The 26,421-nt window shown below is 45.7% G+C and overlaps 1 protein-coding gene across 3 annotated transcripts in view; it reads left to right on the top strand.

Moving 5' to 3' along the window:
* The window catches only part of LOC135216300 (cytoplasmic dynein 2 intermediate chain 1-like), a 404,990-nt gene that overhangs the window by 58,415 nt on the left and 320,154 nt on the right, over positions 1–26,421 (top strand). For all 3 annotated transcript variants that reach the window (XR_010314849.1, XM_064251471.1, XM_064251472.1), the window contains exon 2: positions 8,106–8,422. Coding sequence is in view for 2 of the 3 variants with exons in the window: in XM_064251471.1 (XP_064107541.1) it covers positions 8,115–8,422 (308 nt within the window). In the remaining variant the exon portion in view is untranslated. The remainder of the gene's footprint in view (positions 1–8,105; positions 8,423–26,421) is intronic.

Here is a 26,421-nt window from a genome sequence, read left to right on the forward strand (position 1 = left end):
GTCTGCTTCAACGAGTATGGACCCTTCAGTGTAAAAAATTTTGACACTTTCGCCTGCGGACATTTCGACTTCAACTGCTGCTGTTTTGACTCAGGATCATTCTAGCCAGTTCCCTCTGAAGCTGTTGGAAGAGTTGATGGCTTATTTGAAGGACAAGTAGTCGGCCCCTAAGCCTACAGATCCTTCTATTTCTCCGGATTCGTTTGAGGCTTATTCGAGTCTTCTGCGGTATCTCTCGGATATGTACCCTGATTACTTTAGTGCAACAGCTCTCGTCGTATTGTAGAAGACTGGCTGTCGACCAAGAGAGAATCATGCAAGGCTTCTTTTGCTCTTCCTCCATTGAAACTCGTCAACAAGAGATACCGTTTCTATGTGGCACGGGAAGCTCCTTCCATGGTATGGAGGAGTTATGAAGTTCCATTTGACAACGTCTGTGTGAGAGAGAGAGAGAGAGAGAGAGAGAGAGAGAGAGAGAGAGAGAGATAGAGGGAGACGAGAGAGAGAGAGAGAAGAGAGAGAGAAGAGGGTGTAATTGCTGTATGGATGGTTAATGGCTGAATTGGTTGTTGGTAGGTTCTGGGCTGTCTGCTGGTCCTGTTGATTGTTAGAGTTCTGTGTTTTGAGTGTTTTTGAGTCGGTCTTAAGCAAGTCTTTGGTGAGAACTGGTGATGTTAGTAGTGTCGGACAGTTGTTTGAAGGATTGGAAATTAGCTGTTTTTTGTGTGTTGTTTTGTTGTTGTTAAGTTAGTGTTTTTTTTTTGCTTAGAGCTGTTGTGCTTGTGCTGTTGTGTTGTTTGTGCAGTGGTCTTTTGTTGTGTTGTGTTTTGTTGTTATGTGTGATTTTTTGTATTGTTGTTGGTATTTCCGTGACCTCAACCAGTGGGACAGCACAGGATAGCTGGAGTATCTGGAGTGTTGGTAAGTACGTGTGTTTTGTATTGTTTTTGTTTTTGTTTTGTTTTTGTTGCTATAGGTCAATTGTCCTGCGTATATTTGTTGTGTATAGAAGAAAGTGTGACTGAGGGTGGGTTTGGCAGCTGGTTTGATTAGGTATATGTGGGGGGGGGGGGATTCTGCAGTTTTTTTTCTAGCTTGTGATCCCGCCACATTATTTTTTGGCGCCCAAACAGGGACTGTTGGTGAGGCAGCTGCAGGGCAATTGGGGTACTGAATTGTGTTATTGGTGGAGAAAGTGAGGATGGAAGGGTTGAAGGAAATAGAGAGACTGAAGGAGGAGCTGAGGTTGGCGAGGGAAGCTTAGGGAAGGCTGGAAGTGGAGAATGAGAGGTTGAGGGTAGTGTGTGAGGAGCAGAAGAGGGAGTTAGAGAAGATGAGAGGAATGTTAAGGAGTGCGAAAGTGGAAATGAAAGAAGAGGTGAAAGTAGCAGAAGAGAGAATGGTTGAGAAAATGGACGAAAAGTTTGGGGTAATGATGAATGCAGTGCAAGAGATGATGCAGGAAATGATGAAGGGATTCGTGGGAGAGGGAGCTGTAGGAGGTAGGCCTACTGGGTCTTGTGACGGGCCAGGAGTGGTAAAGGAAGCAAAAGAGCGAGTGGATGAGTGTACGAGCGAAGAAGGGGATTCGGTTGTGATAGGTAAGGGAAAGAAGGGGAAGACACAAGATAAGGATAAACCTGAGGACAAGAATAAGAAAGTGGCTGAGGAAAAGAAGAAGACTAAGGGAAAGAAGGTTAGTAAGGGTGATGGACAGGATGAGACTAGGTCAGAATACATTGGGGAAAGGGCTGAGAGTGATTTGGATAGCGGTGAGTGGAAACAGGTAGGTAGAAAGAAGGGTAAGAGGAGCGTAGTCAGGGGTATGGACGTGAGTATGGAAGTGGATTCGCTGTATTCGGAAGAGGGAAAGAGGGGTCAGAATGTAAGTAGCGAAAGTGAGAGTGAGAGTGAGCGGGAAGTACGAAAGGCTGTGTATATGAGAGAGGTACCCTGATGTGCACAATACGAGGAATATGGTAGTAGGGATATAAGGGACTTTTTTGAGGAATATGAGGGGTATTGTGAGGCAAAGTATGGGGATAACAAGAGAGTCTGGGCAAGAGAGTTAGGTAACTTTTTGACGGGATTTTTGTTGAATATGTATAGGGTAATTATGAGTGTAGGGAATGTACCGTATGAGAGTGTAAAAGCTAGGATTGTAGAACAGGCAAAGAGGATAAAGAGTAGTGTTAGATATAGGAGAAAGCAAGATTTTGAAGAGGCAAGAATGAATGTCGGTGAGTCGTTGTCGATGTATGTCTGTAGGTTAGAAACATTAGCTAGGAAAAAGTTTGGGGATGAAGGGATAAATGAGTGTAAGGAGTTATTGCGAAAGTTGTTGGCGACTGTACCAGAGAGTGTATATGAGTTTATGAATCTGAAACGTAAGGAGAAAATGCGATGGACGAATGAAAGGTTAACATGGAATGACATTTTAGAAATAGTAGAGGATTACGAGTTAGATAGGTGTATGAAAGAGAGTAGAAGTGTTAAGTGTTAGGACTGAAGTAGCTGAGGTTGTACCGAAGTTTAAAAGCTATAGGGAGGCAGTTTTGGAAGGGCCAAGGCAAATGGCAGAGCGAGTGGTAGATAGGAGTGTTAGGGCAAGTAATGTGAGTGTAGTTAGCCCTAAAAGAGATAGAAGTGCGAGTGTTGGAAGAGTAGGGTCAGTTAGTTGTGAGCGAGATCAGTGTTATAGATGTGGTAAGCCAGGACACAGGAAGAATGAATGTCGTTGGGCGTTAGGAGCGTGCTTTGGGTGTGGGCAAACAGGGCATTTGGTGAGTGAGTGTAAGAAAGATAGGGATATTAAATGTTATAGGTGTGGACAGGCAGGGCACATAGCTAGTGGATGTCGGGGTACCCGTATGAACATAGTTTGCGGCAACTGCGGGAAGAACGGGCATTATGCTAGGATGTGTAAAGAACAGCGTGCGAAGTGTGCTGAATGTGGAATGGAAGGTCACGTGGCGAATGTGTGTAGGCGAAAGAGGATGAGCCAGGCTGGGAATTCGGGAAACTAAGTGAAAAGGGGATTCAGTTAGGTGGGTCCTCTAGTATGCGACAGTATGTTCGGGAGAATGCGATGAGTGAGTGGTTGAGGGTGAATAAATGTGAACTGAGTGTCAGTGAGCAAATGGGTCTGGAAGATCGGCAGTTGGTGTTGGTTGAGTATGGAAGGAAGCGGAAAAAGGTAAGGAAAGGGAATGAAAGGGAGAAACGTAAGCTGCATGATAGAGGGGTTAGTGTTAGGGTAAAAATGGTGGATGAGGCTACACAGTGTAATACAGATGACTTTGAGGGGAGGAATGATACATATAGCGTGTGTGGGTTTGAATTGTCAGGGTTTGGTGAAGTTTCACCAGGAAGGGAATTGGGTAGTAAGGATGTAGTTGGCAGTATGAATGAGTCTCTTCAGGAGTTTGCCAGGAGTGTAAATGAGGTAAGTGATTTGGTGGCAGAGTTACGAGAGATGTTCGGACAAGAGTTAGAAGGGGTAGATGAGATAGTGAATGGGATTTGGGGGGATAGTAGTGAGGGAGATAATGATGGTAGTCTGACTGGAAGTGATCTGGGAGAAGTTGGTGGCGGTGTAACTGAGTGTGTGTATGAGGGCCCTCAAACAAGATCCAGGGGACCTGCATCTGAGCATCTGTGGGTGTTGCGGAAGGCTATTTAGTGTGGGTGTTGTGAGTGAAAGGAGACGTTGTCAAATGTAACAGGGGAGGAAATATGGAGGAGTTATGAAGTTCCATTTGACAATGTCTGTGTGTAGAGAGAGAGAGAGAGAGAGAGAGAGAGAGAGAGAGAGAGAGAGAGGGTGTAATTGCTGTATGGATGGTTAATGGCTGAATTGGTTGTTGGTAGGTTCTGGGCTGTCTGCTGGTCCTGTTGATTGTTAGAGTTCTGTGTTTTGAGTGTTTTTGAGTCAGTCTTAAGCAAGTCTTTGGTGAGAACTGGTGATGTTAATAGTGTCGGACAGTTGTTTGAAGGATTGGAAATTAGCTGTTTTTTGTGTGTTGTTTTGTTGTTGTTAAGTTAATGTTTTTTTTTTGCTTAGAGTTGTTGTGCTTGTGCTGTTGTGTTGTTTGTGCAGTGGTCTTTTGTTGTGTTGTGTTTTGTTGTTGTGTGATTTTTTGTATTGTTGTTGATATTTCCGTGACCTCAACCAGTGGGACAGCACAGGATAGCCGGAGTATCTGGAGTGTTGGTAAGTACATGTGTTTTGTATTGTTTTTGTTTTTGTTTTGTTTTTGTTGCTATAGGTCAATTGTCCTGCGTATATTTGTTGTGTATAGAAGAAAGTGTGACTGAGGGTGGGTTTGGCAGCTGGTTTGATTAGGTATATGGGGGGGGGGGATTCTGCAGTTTTTTTTCTAGCTTGTGATCCCGCCACAATGGGAGTTTCTTCCTCCTCCCAGGAGGACTTCTCCAGTCTTATCAACGCTAATCATAGAGCGGCATTTTCGGCGGCGAAGGTGTTCTTTTCTTGCCCCGAATTAGATCATTTTGTCAAGAACCTCTTTAAGGTACTGGAAATTTTGAGTTTTCTGGGCTGGATAGTCGGAGCTCTGGGTTAAAAGATTGAGGATTGCCGCTCTATTCCAGAAGATGTGATGTTTGATTGGTTTGGGGTTCTTTTGTGTGCCGACAAATCTGTCAGGAACGCTTCTGATGAAATCGCCTCTCTCTTCGCTTTTGGGACTCTAAAAAGAGACAACTTTGGTGCTCCTTTGTCACGAAAGGAGTTACTACTTTACAGAAGTTAGCTTTGCTTTTCTCACCCTTAGATAAGCAACACTTGTTCCCAGAAGATATGGTTTATGCTATTCTTTCTGCTTTAGAGAAAAAGTCGACAAATGATCTGTTGGCCCAGTCGACCAAGCGAGTGAAAGTCACCTTTGTGACTCCTGACAAGTCTTCCTCTCATTTGCAGCAGACTTTTCATGGAGGTAGAACCAGGCCCTTTGTCAGACCTTGCTCGAACCTGTGCCCACCTTCCAAATCCACGACAAAACCTGCTTCTAAGCCTTCCTCCAAGTAATATAAATATCCTTCATACTCCAGTAGGTGCCAGGTTGCACCTGTTTTGGGAGGAGTGGAATCGCATAGGGGCAGACCCTTGGGTGGTCCAAGTTCTTCACCTCGATTACTCCATTCCTTTCAAAGCTGCTGCTACTCTATCCAATTCCCTGATAATCTTGTCAGCTTACTCTCCAGGCTCGGAGAGGTTTGTAGCTCTGGCAAAAGAGATGGAGGCTCTCATTCAGAAGGCGGCAATAGAGTAAGTAATCAAAAAGTCGTCTCGGGTTTTACAATCGCCTTTTTGTAGTCCCCAAGGCATCGGGGGGCTGGAGACCCATATTGGATGTGAGCGCTCTAAATTTGTTTGTCTCGAAAACGAAATTCAATATGGAAACAACTCACTAGGTCCTGACGTCGCTTTGCCAAGAAGACTGGATGGTCTCCTTGGACAGGCAAGATGCTTATTTCCCCATTCCAATTTATCAGGAATCAAGAAAATTTCTTCGGTTTGTTTTAATGGGCAAAGTATTCCAATTTTGAGCACTGTGTTTTGGCACCTCTAGGGAAGTGACTACATCTGGGTATCAATGTGGCATACCTTGACGACTGGTTTCTCCGCTTCTCCTTGGAAAGCCAGTGCATGAAAGATCTAGGGAGGACTCTTTGTTTGACTCGATTGTTAGGGATTCTTGTCAATGAGAAGAAATCATAACTCTCAATACTCAAACATTTTGGGCTTTTCTCCCCCAAAAAGGATTCATTCGTGCCTTCAGGTAGTTTAGGAGTTCCTGAACCGTTGTTTGTGTTCCACTCTCCAGTGGATGAGTCTTCTGGGCACCTTATCGTCGGTAGAGAAGTTCGTAAACCTCGGAAAGTTACATGTGAGACCCCTTCAATTCTTCCTGAAAGTATCATGGTGCAGGAAGTCTCAGCTGAATTGAAGGTGTTCGTCATCACAAAAGAGATCAAAGAGGATCTTGCAAGGTGGCTCTCAGAGCCAAGACTATCGGAAGACATTTCTCTTCATCCTCTCCACCCAATCTTATAGTTCTTTTCTGATGCCTCCAATGTAGGTTGGGGAGCAGTCTTGGGAGAGATGAGTGTCAGGAATATGGTCAACGGAACAGAGTTCCCTTCACATCAACGTAAAAGACTTACTAGCGGTCCATCTGGGTCTGCAAGCTTTCGTTCACCACATCGCAGGGAAAGCAGTGGCAGTACATGCAGACAACTCCACTGCTTTGTCTTACACTCGAAAACAAGGGGGAACACACACTTTCTCCCTTTACGAGAAAGGAAGGGACCTAATTTTGTTGTCAGCAAGGAAGCAAGTATACGTATCTGATTCCTTGGTTCGTCCAGGGGAGAATGAATGTTTTGGCGGATGAATTGAGTCTAGGTCATCAGGGTTCTTCCTTAGGAATGGACCCTCGATGCCAAGGTTTGCATCGACCTTTGAAAGTTATGGGGAAAACCAGCGCTAGATCTGTTCGCCACTTCCAGCAACAAACAACTCCTCTTTTGCCCTCCAGTTCCAGACCCTCTAGCATGGTCTGTCGACACAATGCTGCTGGACTGGTCGGGGCTGGACGCATATGCCTTTCCTCCGTTCGGGCTGATAAGGCAAGTTCTAAACAAAGTTTGTTTTCATCAAAATGTGTGTCTCACTCTTGTAGCACCATTCTGGCCAAGAAAGGAGTGGTTTCCAGGTCTTCTCAGTCTATTTGTAGACTTTCCGAGACTCCTACTGTCCAAGAAGTCGCTACTTAAACAACTGCACTTTGCAAGGTTCCATCAAGGGTTGTCCACTCTGGCCCTGACAGATTACAGACTGTTAGGAGCCTTGTCAGAGCAAAAGGCTTTTTGAGAGCAGCTTCGGAATCTATCGCTAAGTGTAGAAGAGCTTCTTCTAACACACTATACCAATCCAAGTGGGGAGTGTTTAGAGGATGGTGCAAGCAAAATAAAGTCTCTTCTTCTGAGACCTCTTGAAGGGAGATAGCAGATTTTCTTCTTTTTCTAGAAGTATCGAGATGCTTGGCTCCATCAACGATTAGGGGTTACAGGACAATGTTGGCATCTGTATTTAAACACAGAGGCATGGATCTATCTAATATTACTGACATCTCAGACTTGATTAAGTCTTTCGAGACATCTAAGTGCCTGAAAGACTCAGTACCTTGGAACCTGGATGTAGTACTCAAGTGGCTTTCGAGTTCTTCTTATGAGCCAATGCGGTCTTTCGCGATGAGGAACCTAACCAAGAAGACATTATTCTTGATAGCTTTAGCAAGACATGTTGTTGAACTCTGTAATTTCGCTTTGTATCAAGGTTGCTGTATTAAGGGGTGCTGAGGGTACTTTTACCTGGAGTACTCGCCAGTCAATTGTTTTTCATGTGGTGGGTATAGGTTATTAAAATTTTGTAGGTGACTTGCGGTTCGCTTGTATGTGGTACCGGGTCTTCGCCCAGGGCAAGAGCAACATTATGTTTTCTCCTTTGTCCAGTCAGCAGTGAACTGCCATGACTGGAGAGGAAGTCCACTCTATGTAGAGGCACTCTTTGGATAAACATCTAAGCTCTCTACTACGTAAGATGAGCACCGACCAGAGGCAGTATTCTCCTGCAGTAGCTCTCTTACAAGGTAAGGTACAACAAGCATTTATAGCTGACTATTGTTTTTTTTAAAAATCCTGTTCTATTTTTTAATTAAAGCATACGTCCACAGCCCCCCATCCTTGTAATAATTGTTCAGTAAGAGACTGTAATAAAAATGGAATTTTTATAATAAAATGAAATTTTGTTGCATACTTACTGAACAATTATTTAATTAAAGCCCTCCCTCCCTCCACACAGGTGGATGGTTGGGCAGAACGAATTGTCTTCACCTGAACAGTTGTACCTGTTCCTCCCTCAAGTGGCGGGAGATGACATCACCTACATCGGCGATAGTGGCGCCACTGCGATAGTTTAAATCTTTTGTCTGCCGCGTAGGGAACCTAATGCTGTATAATTGTTTGGGAAGTATGCAATAAAATTTAATTTTATTATAAAAATTCCATTTTTATAATTCCAGAGGTAGAGAATGAAGGACAGAGGAAAGGCACCAAGGCCTTCAAGATCTTCAGTTGATGGTGCTGAGAAACCAAAGCTCAAAGCTTCTTCTACAGCACAGCCAACAAAATCTGATCCATCAAAGTCTTCATCTTCAGGTGCTTCTAAAAAACCTACAACCTCAAGCTCTAAATCATCTACTGTAACCAAGTCTCAGTCATCTACCCGAACTCCAAAGACTGCTGCCTCCACTTCATCTTCTAAGACTCGTTCAACAGTTGAACTGAAACCAGAAAAATCATCGTCTAAGCCAGATATCAGTGGCAGTAAGGATGAGAGGTAAATTTCTTATCATTCCATATTATTAGGTAAAGTAAGACTGGTAATTTTCTTATCTTGTGCACTGGGCATAGTGTTAGGCAATAGTACTGAGATTGATACATATACGTACTGTACTGTACTTCTATCGCATGTAGTCACTTAAAAATATTTTGCAACATGTTCCAGAAGTTTAAGTTCACCTAATATGTAATAATTTATTTTCTGGGCTCAGCTCGTGTCGCTGCGCGAAATATCCTTTAATCTATTATTTCTAGGGTAAATGTACTAACACATACCAGAGAATAAATAAAATAAAGAAAAAGGTCAGTATAACTGACTCGCTCACCCTCCAAGAGGGTGTCGGTATGAACACTAGGCGAGTGAGACCACTACCACGAGCCAAATGCCAATAGAAATCTCCCACTACAAAAACCCTCCATGAGGGGAGCCGACCCACAGAGTGAGCAGCTCGTACTACTACTACTCCATCCCATGCTGCCGACTGCTGCGCCTCTGGTGGCCATCCTTTTCAGTTAGCGCACACGAGTCACACGTGCTATTTTTCTCTCTCTGTTTTTTGTGCCCTTTCGTTGGATTTATCTATAATGGAGCGTGCAGCTATCGCAGCAGCTAAGTTAAGTACTCAGTATTTATGGTTAGTTGGTTTTTTCCGGCCCTGAGACAGTATTTGCCGTTTTTTAGGTATAAATACGAACTCTGGGTCGGAAGCATGGCAGCATGGTTCTGCCTCGTGGTGGGTTCGTTCTTGGTCTCCCATACCTAGAACATCCCCTTATCTATGTACGCTCTATATTAATTATCCGTTTTACTTAGGGTACTGTCTACTCAGGTTTGTCATGCATGCATGTCTTTTACCTTATGTAGGCTTCTTCTATCCAGACCCTAGTCCCGGCTCTTAGTATCGGCCTCTGACTAGCTTTGAGTGGTAGACTTACCTTCGGGTTAGTCGTACACTCCTGGATTTTTTCTCCTACTATATTGCTTTCTTTCTCTTATTTTTATTTAATTATACTATGTATTTTGTTATAGTTAGGTTAGTTAGGCGTCTGGCTTAGCCTAGGTCCTGGCTCATTGAGCCTATACTACCGCTCATCAGTTCGGTTGCTTCCTATAGCATCTCTCTGATCAGTTGGTTTTGGCCCAGTGGGCCTATATGCTACTGCTTTTCAGTTCAGTGCTTCCCGATAGCATCTCTCTGATCAGTTGGTTTGTCCTAGGCTTAGTTGTCTTGTTTTGGTCTTACCGCCTCGTGGTCACTACGTGATCACGAGACAGCCAGACGCCTGCCCAGTCACCTTCCCCCCCCTCCCGCTCTTCCATAGAGTCGGGGAAGGGTGGGTTGGTCTGCCCATGCTCGCTCCACATACCCGAGCCTGCCTCCCTCTCTCCCCCCAGGCGGAGGGGCTAGGGAGACGGGACAGACCCAGACTGGACTCGACCTCACCAGCTTCTCGGTCCGGCCGGGTGGTAATGTGGTGGGGGGTACTGGCCTTTCCCCCCATCCGTTGCTACCTTGTCGCTCCGTGCTAGCTCGAGCCTGTATGTCTTCTCGCTCTTTCCCACCTTACTAGGGCTCCTTTCCTGATCGGAGTCCTGGCATCCAGCGGAAAGATGTTAGTCCACCAGTAGAGTGGACCGGAACATACAGTGGGGTCCCTGCTAACCTTTACCGTATTGCTGAGTTACTACACTCCGCTACGCACTGGACTTGGTCCGGTTCGTTTGAGTTTTAGGTTTAAGTGTTATTAGATTAACTATAAGTTTATCTTAAGTACCTTAAACCATCCCCCCCTCCCTTACATGTCTTACCGGATCTCTCCGGGATTATAGCCTATTCAGGCGAAGCAGGGAGGGGTTATGCCCAAATTTTTTCCGAGCTCCGGCATGCAACGGAGTTCTTCTGTCCTTTAGCCTGTAAGTGATATTCTTTAAGATACTCATGTGTCTTCCCACTTACAGGCCACCAACTGTGAGCATCCGGGATGCGCCGCCACACTTCAGGACCCATGTGGACACGAAGTTGCCGGTCCCATGCTCCATGCGCGACTCCGCACGGGGACATCCAGGTCTGGTACCATGAGACGTGTACCATATGTTACGATCTGGTGAGCCAGCTTTTAGACGGGGTAAGTATTCCATCTCCGGTAGCTGCTCCGCTTCCATTTTAGTGCTTAAGTTTTCATCATTCACTTTAACTTAAGGCATCTAAGTTTAAGTTATACTTTAAGTTTTAGTTTTAAGTGATTCTTAAATCTAATCTACGCCCTCTCTTCCAGGCGCCGGCAGTGAGGGATACCGCACTGGCAACCCTGCGGGCCTGGGTCGGCGGTTTTGGGAAGAACGCCGCCAAGGGTATGCCCTACATCCTAGAGAAGCGGTTGGCGGTATTAATCTTCCCCGGAGGCAAGGCGACAGGATACGTCGACCCACCGTAGAGGCGGCCCGACTATCGCCTTCATCCAACAACAGCTGGCTGCCTCATTAAACTGACCAAGACCAGGATATCTCCACGGACGTCGCGACTTTAGATATTAATGTGGAACCTATGGTAGGTGTAGACGACCTGTTGGTCGAGGTAGGTAAGGTGGACACCCAAGGGTCACCCTTGGGCGTAACTGTTTCTTCTACTCCTGCAACCTCTCCATCCTTCCAAGGCTTTACAGGTGATGAATTGTATACTCCTCCTGACGCTTCGGTTAGACCTAAGGTCAAGGGTCAAGCAGTGAAATCCTTGACTAAGACGTCGTCGTCGTCTAAGAAGACGACTTCGGCTTCATCCTCCTCGCGTAAGTCTCCGGCTGGGAATCCCGGAGCAGACAGGTCTAAAGCTTCTAGCTCCGGCTCTAAGTCCTCGAGGAGTAAATCCTCCAGAGAGAGATCTCGCACTCCGGCAGAGTCACCAGTTCCGCTACCCTTGGTTCCGATTCAGAGCCACCCCTCCACCTCCGCAGCAGCTCCGGCTTTGGACTCCAATGCTGGCCTGTTGCAACAGGTGGGCGACCTGGTTGGGTCCCTAAAGAGTAGCATGGAACAAATGATCTCTCGATTGTCGGATAGGATTACTTCCCAAGACTCCATTATAGCCGGACTGAGAGAAGCCCCTCTAGCCTCTCCTCCACTTTCCAATACGAGTGGAACTCAGCTTCCTCCGTATGACTCGCTACCTCCGTTCTCGATGAACAACCCATGGAGAGTAGCGTCATACGCCCCCTTCCAAGACGGTCTCATTTCTATACCGGAATTTGGAACTCGAAGGATAGCGGGATTCGAGTTCTACCCGGAAAGACCTCCAGCTCCGTCATAGGCTACGCAAGGCTCACAGCTTCAGCCATGGTTCGGGATGATAGGGTACCAAAGGAGACAGTCCTCTATTCACGAGACCAGGCTCAGAGAGAATGGCTCAGGTGTTTAGAGGACATGGATTGTTCTAATACCAAGATACAACCTTTTAAGAGTCCCTTTACCATTTTCACAATGGATGAGAGTACCCCGCTCCCGTTCCTGACAAAGATCGCGAGGTCTACCATCCCAGCGGCCCAGAAGGGGAACCCATACCTCAATTGAAGGAAGCAGATCCCACATCTCCGTTACTCCCTCAGCCGGAGAATTGTGGGAAGACTTGCCGAACACCTTCTCAGCTGGCAAACCTCAAACCCGGTACTGTGCTATGGAGCAGTTTGGTGAAAAAAGCTACCCATGGCTCCCCAGATAGGCCTTATTCAGGCTGAATTTGACGCGAAATCGCGATTAGCCAGATCAATTAACTCTATGGCTATGACCAAGGTAGCAACCATAGCCTATGGCTCAGAACCGCTTTTTAAGCTCATGACCAAATCCCTGACTCAAACGGTACAGTCAGATATGTTTTGAGATTTGCCACTGCTAGAACGAATTGTAGGAAGCATGTCCTACAAGAGGCAACCATTCGGCATGAGCCGAATAGGTTACTCTCGTCTAACATCTGGGGAGCAGATCTCTTCCCAGAAGCTATGGTGAAGGAAGTCCAGTCAGAGGCTACGAGGCTGAACCAGAGCCTTAAGGACCGTTGGGGCCTTACGGCTAAGAGGAGGCAAGACCTAACAGCTAAAGGTAAGGGGCAGAGGAAACCCAGAAAAAGCAGCCACGCTTTCCTCAGCAAGTTCCAGCGGTGCCCTTAGTGCAAACAGCCCAACCTTCCACTTCTAAAGCTCAATCACAGCCAATTTATGTGATATCCCCTCAGCCTCAGCCCTCCACCTCTTACGGCCATCTCTCCAGCTTACAATCAAGCCTTCGAGAGTCAAGCTTCACAGAAGTATGACCGCTCGGGTAAGGGAGGCAGAGGTAAGCATTCCTTTCGTGGGAGAGGATCGGGAGGCCCCTTTAATAGGGGAAAGCACTTCAGAGGAGGCCGAGGCGGTTACCAGAACCAATGAAGAACTTCAGGTAGGAGGGAGGCTGTTTCACTTTCGCCACCGGTGGAACTTCAGCGAATGGGCTCAGAGCATAGTGTCAAAAGGCCTGGGTTGGAGCTGGTTGACGAACCCACCTCCATCCAGACCTTTCCGTCAACTTCCTTCCAAGGAATTGACAGAGTACGCGGAGGACCTCCTTCAGAAAGGAGCTATAGCGAGAGTCAAGAGATTAAAATTTCAAGGTCGCTTGTTCAGCGTGCCAAAGAAAGGCTCACAAAAAAGAAGGGTAATCTTAGACTTGTCCCGCTTAAACTTAGCCATCCGCTGCGACAAGTTCAAGATGCTCACGATCTCGCAGGTGCGGACCTTACTTCCCCGTGGGGCCGTCACCACCTCTATCGATCTTACAGACGCCTACTATCATATCCCTATTGCAAGACACTTCCGTCCGTATCTGGGTTTCAAGATAGGAGACCAGACATTCTCCTTCAAGGTAGTTCCCTTCGGACTCAACGTGGCACCCAGGGTGTTCACGAAGCTAGCGGAGTGGTAGTGCAACACTCAGGACACAAGGGATTATGGTAGTAGCGTATCTCGACGATTGGTTGATCTGGGCTTCAACAGTCGAGGAATGCAACAGAGTACACTGAAAGTGATTCAGTTCCTGGAATATACTAGGCTTCAAGATAAACAGGACCAAGTCAAGACTCACTCCAGAGTCAAACTTTCAGTGGCTGGGCATTCAATGGAATCTATCCTCCCATACTCTGTCGATTCCATCAACCAAAAGGAAAGAAATAGCGAAGTCAGTCAAGCAATTTCTAAGTCACAAACTGGCGTCAAGGAGGACTCAGGAAAGGATCCTGGGTTCTCTCCAGTTTGCATCAGTGACGAACGTCTTAATGAAAGCCAAACTGAAAGACCTAACCAGAATCTGGCGCTCACGAGCAAATGTCAGGTCCAGGGACAAACTATCCTCAGTCCCTCTGATTCTAAAGAATCGACTTCGGCCGTGGGCGAAAGTCAAGAATTTGTCAGTGTCAGTACCCTTCAGTTCCCTCCACCAGGGATCACCATCCACAGACGCGTCCTTAAGCGGTTGGGGAGGGTATTCCCAGGTCAAAAAGGTTCAAGGAACTTGGTCACCTCAGTTCCGTCAGTTCCATATAAACGTACTGGAGGCAATGGCAGTGTTCTTGACTCTAAAAAAGGTTGCCGCCCACCAAAGTACTCCCACATAAAGCTAGTTCTGGACAGCGCAGTGGTAGTACATTGTATAAACAGAGGAGGCTCCAAGTCACGTCATCTAAATCATGTCATGGTAGCCATCTTCTCCCTGGCAGACAAGTTCAGTTGGCATCTCTCCTCCACTCACATAGCTGGAGTGAGAAACGTCATAGCAGACGCGCTATCCCGATCAGTGCCCCTAGAGTCGGAATGGTCACTGGACAACAGTTCGTTCCAATGGATACTTCAAAGAGTTCCAGGGCTACAGGTGGATCTCTTCGCATCTCAAGCGAACCACAAACTGCCGTGTTATGTAGCCCCCAACCTGGACCCTCTGGCCTATGCCACGGACGCCCTGGCTCTAGACTGGAACAACTGGAAGAAGATTTATGTCTTCCCTCCAGTGAATCTTCTCATGAAAGTTTTAAACAAACTCAGGACATTCAAGGGTCAAGTGGCTCTAGTAGCCCCAGACTGGCCGAAGAGCAATTGGTATCCCCTAATTCTGGAACTGGGCCTTCGTCCTCTTCGGATCCCCAATCCCAGGCTCTCCCAGTCAGTACAAACGAAGACTGTGTTCGCTTCCTCAGGGATTCTCAAAACCCTAACTTTATGGATTTCATGAAGTTTGCGGCAAAAAGAGATGCGAATATTGACCCTCATATTCTCTTCTTGGAATCCGATAAAAGGGATTCAACTTTGAGACAGTATGATGCTGCTGTCAAAAAGTTAGCAATCTTCCTGAGAGAATCAGATATTAGAATCATGACAGTTAATTCAGCTATATCCTTTTTCAGATCCTTATTTGAAAAAGGTTTAGCAGCTAGCACGATTACGACAAACAAGTCAGCCTTGAAAAAGATATTTCAATTTGGGTTCAACATAGACTTGACGGATTCCTACTTCTCGTCTATTCCTAAGGCATGTGCTAGACTTAGCCTTCTTTGTAAGGCCTACGTCAGTTTCATGGTTCTTAAACGATGTTCTAAAACTGGCTTCAGAAACCGATAATGACACATGCTCGTTTATAATGCTCTTAAGAAAAACCCTATTTTTATTAAGCTTAGCTTCAGGAGCAAGAATTTCAGAACTGTCGGCTTTATCCAGAGATCCGGATCATATTCAATTCCTTCCCACAGGGGAAGTCCTACTTTCTCCGGAACGTAGCTTTTTAGCAAAGAATGAAGATCCTTTGATGAGGTGGGAACCTTGGAAGGTACTACCCCTTCCACAAGATGTATCTCTTTGCCCAGTTTCAACCTTACGAGCCTTTCTGTCCAGGACCTCCTCATCCTCATCGGGTCCCCTCTTTAAAGAGGGAAAAAGGTGGAACTTTATCCATTAAAGGCATCAGGCAACAAATCCTGTACTTTATTAAGCAAGCCAATCCTGACTCTTTCCCGAAGCACATGATGTCAGGGCAGTAGCCACTTCAATTAATTATTTCCAACATATGAACTTCGATGAGTTGAAAAAAGTATACCGGATGGAAATCGCCGACAGTGTTCAAACGTCATTACCTTAAGTCCTTGGAAGCTCTGAAATTTTCAGCAGTAGCAGCGGGTAACATAGTTTCCCCTGACTCTAGCTAATCTGTAGTAGAAGATTCAGTCCTCCTTTCTACCTGCCTCACCCAACAGTTCGTCTATTCCTGCCTTGTTCATTTACATTCACCTTGTGTCTTAGCTGCTTTTATGATGGTGTAGTGTGCCACCTTATTTTTTTTTTGCTAGGGACACTCACAGATGATTATAGATATTGATCTCATGGATGTTACCCCCTTATTTTTATGCTAGGGGATACATCTTATTATAATGGTTACGGGTTTTGTATATTAAGTCATATACATTCCTTTATATATTATCATTGTTGATTAATTTGTTCATTTGATTATATTAATTGCTATATATTTTTGATACATGCCTTTACACAGATACCATTTTGATACATGTAAGCCATTTTTACTCTGTATATATGTAAATACCTTATGTTAAGAAACATGAATAGAATTAAGTGTAATTTAAGCATATTTCTATTTTTGTATCACTGTGTATATGTATCTTTTTAGCAATTATATTCTTTTTATATTTATTTTGTCTTTTATTTGAGACCTATTCTGATTTATTTTATTACTTTTGTTTACAATCTTGTGCTATTTCTCTGGTACGATTTCGCGCAGCGACACGAGCTGAGCCCAGAAAAGGGATTTTGTGACGTAAGGAAAAATCTATTTCTGGCGATTGGCTCGTGTCGCCAGCGAAATCCCACCCTACCCATCCCTTCGCCCAAGATTGTCTGCTAACTTCAGGATGGCCACCAGAGGCGCAGCAGTCGGCAGCATGGGATGGAGTAGTAGTAGTACGAGCTGCTCACTCTGTGGGTCGGCTCCCCTCATGGAGGGTTTTTGTAGTGGGAGATTTCTATTGGCATTTGGCTCGTGGTAGTGGTCTCACTCGCCTAGTGTTCATACCGACACCCTCTTGGAGGGTGAGCGAGTCAGTTATACTGACCTTTTTCTTTATTTTATTTATTCTCTGGTATGTGTTAGTACATTTACCCTAGAAATAATAGATTAAAGGATATTTCGCTGGCGACACGAGCCAATCGCCCAGAAATAGATTTTTCCTTACGTCAAAATCCCTTATTTGATATATACAATGAAATGTGCTTCTCTTATTCAATGTTGATTATTAATCATATGGTTAACTATTAAAAAGAATGGTGAGTGAAAAATTTGCATCATGAAAAATAATGAAGATTTTTTAAAAAATTTTAATCAGATGATTGGGCAAAAGAGTCAAAGAAGAAACTATATTTTGAATCCAAATAAAAACATCTTAACTAATAAAATAATACTGAATATTCATCAATGATAGTATATAAATAAGGAATTAAATAATTCTATCATAATTGTAGTAAAAAACAAAACAAATAGCCAATCTCCTTACATCATAAGTTCTCGTGTGATGCCACACTCGGGCGGGAAAGTTGAACTGTCTTGTCACTTGCACCAATAAGATGGGTAACAGACCCAGCTGCACCACTTTATGTCACAGGTCGTCGTTCATTAGCTGGCACGGGGGTAATGTTTCTATTGTAGATATTGCTCGGCAACTTGGCATAAATAGAACAACCATGTACTACATACAGGCAGTCCATGGTTATTGGCAGACTCTGTTAATGGTGATTCGGTTTCATGGTGCTTGTTTAGTGCCATAAGATCGTCAATTTATGACACTATAATGCAACGAGTTCAAGTGATCGGCACCATAAAGGTGCCAATAATAGTTATGGTGCCATTGCTTATCTAACAGATGTACCATTAACCAGTTATTGGTGCCATTAACTGGGCATCAGTGCCATAAGCGCCATAAATCACCAAGTTTAGGTTGATGGTGGTTTTCACTTATCAGCACCCTCCTGAGAACACAACCCTGAACAGTAACATGGGACTGACTGTATAGTAAATGGATATGGCAACAGAGAGAAAGGGAATTCCCCCGTATTCACATGGGATGCGTACCAGACCCCCCCTATACAAATACGTAGTTGGAATCCCTATGAAAATGCTTAAAACCTCCTATTTTGTTAGTTAAAACTCAAGAAAAACCCACTAAAAATTTTTATACCTTTTTTTTTAATAGTTTTATCACAAAAAGTGCATTTTATGATGAAATTGATAAAAACAAAGGATTATGTGGCTATTTCTCAGAGAAAAATACGGCGAATAGTTGAATTTTCCGCAATGTTCCAGAGAGAAGCCCGCAAATGCATGAGTCCGCAAAGCAGGAGAACGTTAATACGGGGGGTCCACTGTAATAGATTTATTGGATAAAGTGGAGGATAACTGTTGAAGATCATCATCAAATGATCATTGAAGGAGCTCTGCTTCATTCTCCTGACAACTGGTGTTGCTATAAAGAGAGAACATTTTGCTCTACTGTCAAGTTGATGCCCAAACTATCCCTAACAGGCTATATGAGCCCAAGATATTATTTCATTATAGTATTCCTGCCAAGAAACAATTCATAACAGAGAAACACTGTGGAGGAGTTATGGGAATTCCATTTGACAATGTCCTGGAAAGAGAGAGAGAGAGAGAGAGAGAGAGAGAGAGAGAGAGAGAGAGAGAGAGAGAGAGAGAGAGATATTGGTGGTTGGATGTTTAACGATTGAATTGGCTGTTAGTGAGCTCTGGGTTGTCTGCTGGTGCAGCTGGAGTTAGTTGTTAGAGTTCTGTGTTTCAGTCAGTCTTTAGTCTTGGGTGAGAGCCTGTGATAGCCAGTAGTGTCAGCAGCAGTCTACTGAAGGCATTGAAAGTCAGTTAAGTTTTGTGTTTTATTGATTTGTTGTTAAATTGATATTGTTTGCTTTGGAGTTGTTGTACCTGTGCTGTTGGATTTGTTGTATGTACTTGTGAGTTCCTGTTGGGTTATATGTGAGTAGTTGTGGTTGAGGGTTGTTGTTGTTGTTGGAGGCTGTCGTGGTTTCTTGGTGTGATTGTGAGTTGTTGAGGGTTGTTGTTGGTGAGTTGTTTTGATTCCTTGGTGTTGTTAGTGGGTGTGTGTTGCCTTTTTGTGGTGTTGTTTTTTGTGTTAGTGATTGTTTGTACAGTAGTCTTTTGTTGTGGTTGTATTCCTTGTTTGCTGTTGTGTTGTTGAGTTGTGGTTGTGTTCCTTGTTGGTTTGCTGTGTTATTGAGTTGTGGTCCTTGGGTGTTGTGTTGTTGGGTTGTGGTCCTTGGTGGTTGTGTTGTTGTTCTTGGTTGTTGTCTTTGTTGTTGTTAGTGTCTCAGCGACCTCGACCAGTGGACAACACAGCATAGCCCTGAGTATCTGCGTTGGGTGAGTACATGTGTTTGCATTTTTTTTTTCTGTTGTAGGTATAGGTCAATTGTCCTGCGTGTGTTCCGTAGTGTAAAGAGGAAAGTGTGACTGAGGGTGAGTTTGGCAGCTGGATTGATTAGGTTTATGTGCTGGGGGATTTGCCCACTTGTTTTTAAGCTTGTGATCCCGCCACATTATTTTTTGGCGCCCAGCGTGGGGCTGCTGGTGTGGCAGCTGCAGGACGATTGGGGTAGTGAGTTGTGTGATTGGTGGAGAAAGTGAGGATGGAAGGGACAAGGAGAGGCTGAAGGAGGAGTTGCGGTTGGCGAGGGAAGCTAAGGAAAGGTTGGAAGTGGAGAATGAGAGATTAAGGGTAGAGTGTGAGGAGCTGAAGTGCGAGTTAGAGGAAATGAGAGGAATTCTAAGGAGTGCAAAAGTGGAAATGAAAGAAGCGGTGAAAGAAGCGGAAGAGAGAATGGTTGAGAAAATGGACGAAAAATTCGGGTAATGATGAATGCAGTGCAAGAGTTGATGCAGGAGATGATGAAGGGATTCATGGAAGAGGGAGCAGTAGGAGGTAGGCCTACTGGGTCTTGTGATGGGCTAGGAGTGATTAAGAAAGTGAAAGAACAAGAGGATGAGAGTGCGAGTGACAAAGGTGATTTGGTTGTGATAAGTAAGGGAAAGAAGGGGAAGACACAGGATAAGGATAAACCTGAGGACAAGAATAAGAGAGGGGCTGAGGAAAAGAAGAAGACTAAGGGAAAGAAAGTTAGTAAGGATGAGACTAGGACTGAATACATTGGGGAAAGGGCTGAGAGTGATTTAGATAGCAATGAGTGGAAACAGGTGGGTAGAAAGAAGAAGGGTAAGAAGAGCATAATCAGGAGTATGGATGTGAGTATGGAGTGGATTTGCTGTATTCGGAAGAGGGAAAGAAGGGTCAGAATGGAAGTAGCAAAAGTGAGAGTGAGCAGGAAGTATGAAAGGCTGTGTATATGAGAGAGGTACCCCGATGTGCACAATATGAGGAATATGGTAGTAGGGACATAGAGGACTTTTTAAGGGATTTTGACGAAGGAAAAATCTATTTCTGGGGGAAGACGTGTGTCGCCCGGTGAAATGGTCCTGTAGCACGCATTTCTAGGTATAAATAGATTCTAAATATACCAGAGAAAAAAACTTAAATGGAATGCTGAAGTTACTACCCTCAGCTCGATCACCAAAGGGCGTTGGTATAAGCACTGGGGCAAGTGGAGGCCACTATCACAGGACTTCTGCCAATTAGAAGATGCCTTTCAAAGTCCCTCACAAGGCAAGAGCCGTTACAAGGACTACTACATCTACCTTCCTCTCGCTACTACTACCACCCACGCCCGGCATCTTCATTCCTGGAATACGCACCCAAGCTTGGACTGGCTACAGGGTGGGGATCAGGAAAAGAAAGAGGGACGGGTTCACCGGGCGACACAGGTCTTCCCCCAGAAATAGATTTTTCCTTTGTCAAAATCCCTTTTCTTGGTTCGACCTGTGTCAGCCGGTGAAATAGTATCAGAGAATTGCCATACAAGCTTGAAAGATACAAAACAAAAATATATAAGGAATAATGAAACTTAAAGTTCACCAAAGAATAAATTTAATAAGCAGTGAAAAGAAACAAGCAAACTTAGCTGAATTCTTAAAAGTAAGACTTAATAACTAGTATTAAAGTAATAAAATACAATGGTATGGCATATGAAGCACTATGACTATATACATACAAGTATGTATAATAACAGGTAAGGAAAACAAAAGGTGGGTCCTAATTGCTATATACAAGTCTGGCAACGGAATGGCAAGCAAATCAGCCCGGCACCGGGGGCTGGGGGGAAGATTGGTAGGGGATACGAGCGAGGCAGGTAGGAAGGAGTGAGTATCAAGGGAAAAAAGGCTAAGCAGAACGAGCAGTAGAAAACAGAGTTTTAGGACTCGGTCATCTTAGGGGAGACTATGCTCCCTGCAGCCACTGCTGGGAATTTAAGGACCTCTAGATTCTTGAGATAGTGGCGTTTAAATACTGCCAGAGATTTCCAACCCGTATATTTCTTCATGTCCTCGAAGTTCATATTGTGAAAATAGTTAATCGAGGTAGCCACTGCTCGGATATCATGGACGTGTGGGACTGAATCCGGATTGGCTTGCTTAATAAAATAAAGGATTTGTTGTCTAATACCTTTTAAGGAAATGGTTCCGCCTTTCTCTCTAATAAAAAGGGGACCTGAAGACTTTTCGGAAGTCCTGGCCAGATAGGATTTAAGAGTGAAGACAGGACACAATGATGCGTCCTGCGTAAGGGGAACAATCTTCCACGGAGCCCACCTGTTTTGTGGGTCTTCATTCTTGGCCAAGAATTTCTGATCCGGGGATAGTAGCACTTCACCCGACAGAAGGAATTCGACGAGGTTTGGGTCTCTAGAGAGAGCCGACAGTTCAGATATTCTGGCGCCTGATGCCAGGCTCGTTAAGAATAATGTTTTCCTGAGAAGGATTATATATGAGCATGAATCATTATCAATGTCTGAGGCTAATTTAAATACGTCATTTAAAAACCAGGAGACTGCATGAGCGCGGTCTACTGGTCTCAGACGGGTACATGCTCGAGGGATTGAAGAGAAGTACGAATCAGTCAAATCAATACTAAAGCCAAGCTGAAAAATCTTCCTTAAGGCAGATTTGGTTGTAGTAATGGTACAAACAGCTAGACCTTTCTCGAATAGGGTTCTAAAGAATGAAATTGCCAGATTCGTAGCCATCTTTTGGACATCTGATTCTTTTAGAAAGATGGCCAATTTCTTTACTGCAGAATCATACTATCTGAGTGTTGACTCTCTTTTATCTGATTCTATGAACAAGATGTTTAGTGGATCGATACTAGTGTCCTTTTGGGCTGCAAAATTCATGAGGTCCATGAAGTTAGGGCACTCAGATTTCTTGAGGAAGCTGACACAATCCGAGTTTGTACTACTTGAGTCAGTTCCGGACAGGGAATCCGTCTGGGACGGAGATTCAATTCTAGTAGAAGAGGGAACCAGTTGCTCTTCGGCCAGTTGGGTGCGACCAATGCTACTTGTCCCGTGAAAGATCTGAGTTTGTGCAGGACTTTCATCAGAAGATTTACTGGCGGAAATAGGTAAATTTTCTGCCAACTGTTCCAGTCTATGGACATCGCATCTGTGGCGTAAGCTAGAGGGTCCAGGTTGGGAGCCGTGTAACACGGGAGTTTGTGATTGGACTCCGTGGCGAACAGGTCTACTTGAAGGCCCGGGATTTGATTGCAAATTCAGTGGAATGACTTATGTCCAGGGAACACTCCGACTCCAGCGGAGTCGTCCTGGATAGTGAGTCTGCAATGACATTTCTTACTCCTGCCAGGTGAGTAGCTGACAGGTGCCAACGATTTTTCATCGCTAACGAGAAAATCACGATCATTACATAGTTTACTTTGCTCGACCTAGAGCCTCCTCTGTTTATGCAATGAACTATCACTGCGCTGTCCGAGATTAACCTTACATGAACGTTTTTGGCTGGAGCCAGACGTTTTAAAGTCAGAAAAATGGCCATTGCTTCTAGGACATTGATGTGGAACTGACGGAACATCTTCAACCACGTTCCTTGAACTTTCTTGTATTGTGAGTAACCCCCCCAACCGCTCAGAGAGGCGTCCGTGTGGACTATCAGAGATGGTGGGGGAAATTGCAGTGGCACTGACTTGGAAAGGCTCCGGCGTTCTGTCCACGGACGGAGCCTTTTCATTAATATCGGCGGAATTAGAGAGAGCTTGTCTCTGAATTTTTTGTTGGCAGTCTTTCGCCAGAATCGATTGTTATCCTTCAGCCTGGCTTTCAACAGGACGTCCGTTATTGAGTCAAACTGCAGCGAACCTAGAATTCTCTCTTGGGTACGACGAGAAGCCTTTTTGTTCTTGAGGAACTGTCTCGTGGCCTTCGCTATCTCTCTGGCCTTCTTTGATGGGAGAGATAGTTTGTGCGAGTTTAGGTCCCATTGGATTCCTAACCATTGAAAGCGGGATGCCGGAACGAGCCTAGATTTTTCCTTGTTTATCTGGAAAACCAGATACTCTAGGAATTCTATTACTTAGGCTGTTGCTTTGCGACACTCCTCGTATGTTGGTTGCCCAAATGAGCCAGTCGTCTAGGTGAGCTACTAACATTACCCCCTGAGCTCTTAGTTCTTGAACTACCGTCTCTCCTAGTTTGGTGAATATTCTGGGCGCTATGTTGAGCCCGAATGGCATGACTGAATGAGTAAGCTTGTTTTCCTAGTTTGAAGCCTAGGTACGGAGAGAAGTTTCTTGCTATCGGAAGATCTATAGAGGTGGTGACGGCCCCACGGGGAAGTAAGGTCCGCACCTGCGAGACGGTCAGCATGCGAAACTTGTTGCATTGAATGTATGAGTTGAGACGTGACAAGTCCAGAATCACTCTTCGTTTGTCCGAGTCCTTCTTTGGTACACTGAAGAGACGTCCTTGAAAATTCAGGCGTTTGACTTTCTTTATTGCCTTCTTTTGAAGGAGATCTTTGGCACAGTCTAGTAGGTCCATCGTTGGAGTCTGGTGAAAACTGACTGGTGGAGGAGGCCCTTTCTCCCACTTCCACCCTAGACCTTTCCAAACAATGCTGTGGGCCCATGGACTGAAGGTCCAATGGTCCCGAAAGAGATATAGTCTCCCGCCCACCTGCGGGGTCTCACTGGTTGGTTGCAGTCTTGCTTCCTCTGCCTCCTCTGAAGCCCCTGCCTCTAGAGTCACCTCTCTGCCGGAAGGCACCTCTGGCTCTGCTATTCCCAGCATGTCCACTGTAGCCGTGAAATGCTCCTCGCAACTCGTAGGAGGCGTTGAAGGCTGGGGAGGCTACCAAGGTTGTTGAGGTTGAGGGTTGCTGAGCCGGAGGACTCTGAACCAAGACAAACTGTTGCTGTGGCTGAGCCTTGGATGTTGAAGGCTTGCTGACCTGGGAGACAGGGACCGCCTGGACAACCGTCTGAGGATGAGAGGGCTGGTAAGGATGGAATTTCCTCGGCCTCCTCCTAGCTTTGGATTTTGTCCAGGGGTCTCAAACTTCCTTTTGAAAGGAAGTCCCCAACGGACACAAAGGTTCTGGTTAGCTCTAGCCACCTCACGGAGGACGTTGTTAACCGCATCCTCAGGGAAAAGGTTGGCGCCCCAGATTGAAGCCTTTATAAGTTTGTTTGGCTCATGCCTTATGGAAGCATTCGCAAAGACATGCTTCCTGCAGGCTCGCCTAGCCACAATAAAGTCATACAGGTCCGACTGGAAGGCCTGTAATAGAGACTTCGTGTGGACTCGAAAAAGAGCCTCATCAGCAAACGTCGTAGAGATCAACTCAGCCGAGGTGACTGAGTTAATCGACCTACTCAGTCTGCATCTCGCTTCGAATTCCGCTTTGAGCAAGGGGTCCGGAATTCCAGGTAGCTTCTCGGTGAACAGGGCGGAGGCACACTCTGGGTCGATTTTGCCCACCATGAACGTAGCCGGAGCGTCAGTCCAAAACTACATCTCCGGGGAAGAGTAAGGAGGTAGCCTGTCTCTTTTAATAGAGGTAAGGGTTTGTCCTCTACCGCCGCTTGTAGAGTCAACTCCGCCACTTTTGAAGGGCAAGGAGACGGAACTCACGGGGTCACAAAAATTGTGAAGCAACCTTTGTGGGGCGTCAACTTTGTGTTGATGCATTCCCATTCCGTAAGGGTGCGGACCCATGCAGTCTGGGCCTGGTCCCTAGGGTAGATGACGGTCTCTTTCAAGACCTTGTCTACCCTGACTAGTGCATCTTCTGCTAGTCTAGCGTAACCCGGGAATGGAAACTTAAGGCCCTCTGGTAAGAACTCAAAGTCTTCTACCGGTCGGGTTCCGCAACCTTCAATTGTCAGTTTCCCATCCGAATACAGGGCATGCAAAGCTAACCGCCACAGGTTACTGTTGTCAAATGGCGGCAGCTTTGATGCGTCCGGTACTGTGACGGTCTGTGCCGTGGTCCCGGACTGGAGGATTCCAGACACCAATTCCTCCTAGGCTCTGATCCTCTGGGTCAGGGATAGTATTGACTGACCCGAGGTCTCCAGGCCTGATGCGAGTAGAGTGGACACCGACTCAAGCTTGGTGTCTACTACCTCGCTCATCTTCATCATTAGAAGATTGGCGAATGCCTCCTGGTCAAAGCCGGAGGTCTTGGCTCTCGACCCCTTGGGAGTGGGAGAAGCCTGGAAGAGGAAGGCTTGGGAGGAAAGGTCGATGGCTTGGGGGCCGAGGACGACTTTGCAGAACCTGCCGGAGCAGGTTTGGATCCCTTTGGAAGGGATCTTGTCTTCCAAACCTTAACTTTAGGAATGACTGAGGCCGATCTATCCCAAGAGGGGTCGGACTTGGAAGGAAGGGGAAGAAGAAGGAGTGGGGCTAAAGGGGAGACTACCTGCCTCACTTACCTCCCTACCTACCTCCTGATCCTCGGTGGCCATCGGTTCGTGGTGGAGGCTGATGGCTGCAACCTCCTCTGCCACCAGGTCACACAGGCCTTCTTGGTCCTCCGTGAGGGGTAGCATCTCCAGACGGATGCCCTCAATGATAGGATCCGCCACTGACGCAGGAACAGCCGTTGAAGCCGTGGCTCCCGGGTACAGAAGGGAGCACAGACTCGCTGTCCGGCCCTGGCGTTCCTGCCGAATCCTCCCACCCAGGACTTCAGGGACGCTTTGGTCTCCGCCCGGAGCGCCAAATTAGCCTGTAAAAAATGATCGAATTAGTATCCCATCCAGGGGATTGCGTGTCAAAAAAATTTCATAAAGTTGACGTATAGCAGAAATTTTACGGAAACGACGAGGTGAGAACGATACTTACAGACTCGTCAGAGATGATACCAACTGTCTTGTAACACAGTGCAGGGGTCCGGGTGCCAGACCAGGATGGCGCAGATAGCGTGGGACCTGCAGACTACATGCCCGTACGGCTTGATTAGGGTGGCGGAGCAACCCTCTACCTGGCAGCGGACCATCTGTAAGTTGAAAAGTCAAATGAGTATTATACGTAGAAGCGCCGGAGTTAACTCCGGCAAGAGCATGCACTTTAACCAGATATTTGAATCTTAAAGGAAATATCGGTTAATGATTCAACTCACTGAATGAATAAAAGAAAAACTCTGGGTGTCTCCGCCTGCTCCAGAGTCCGTCTTTGGGATGGTAAGGCTATAACCAGTGTATGGGGCCTGATACGAGCAGAACAGGGGGAGAAGGTAAGACCTAAGCCTGAATCTGACTGTACCGAATCAGAAAAAGCCACGAATTAACGTAGTCGCATATCTGAACCCCTTACCGTCCCCACCGAAAGGGAGAACAGTGATAGCAAAGAAGACGGAAAACTGAGCGATGGAAACCACGTTATAATAAACTCCGGTATCTTTTACCTGGCGAGTGTGATGGTAGACCACACTACGTCGGAACCCTACAGGTCCAGAGATATACCTACAGAGTCTAACGAAAT

Source organism: Macrobrachium nipponense, chromosome 6 (genome assembly GCF_015104395.2).
Source record: "Macrobrachium nipponense isolate FS-2020 chromosome 6, ASM1510439v2, whole genome shotgun sequence".
Classification (NCBI taxonomy): Eukaryota; Metazoa; Arthropoda; class Malacostraca; order Decapoda; family Palaemonidae; genus Macrobrachium; species Macrobrachium nipponense.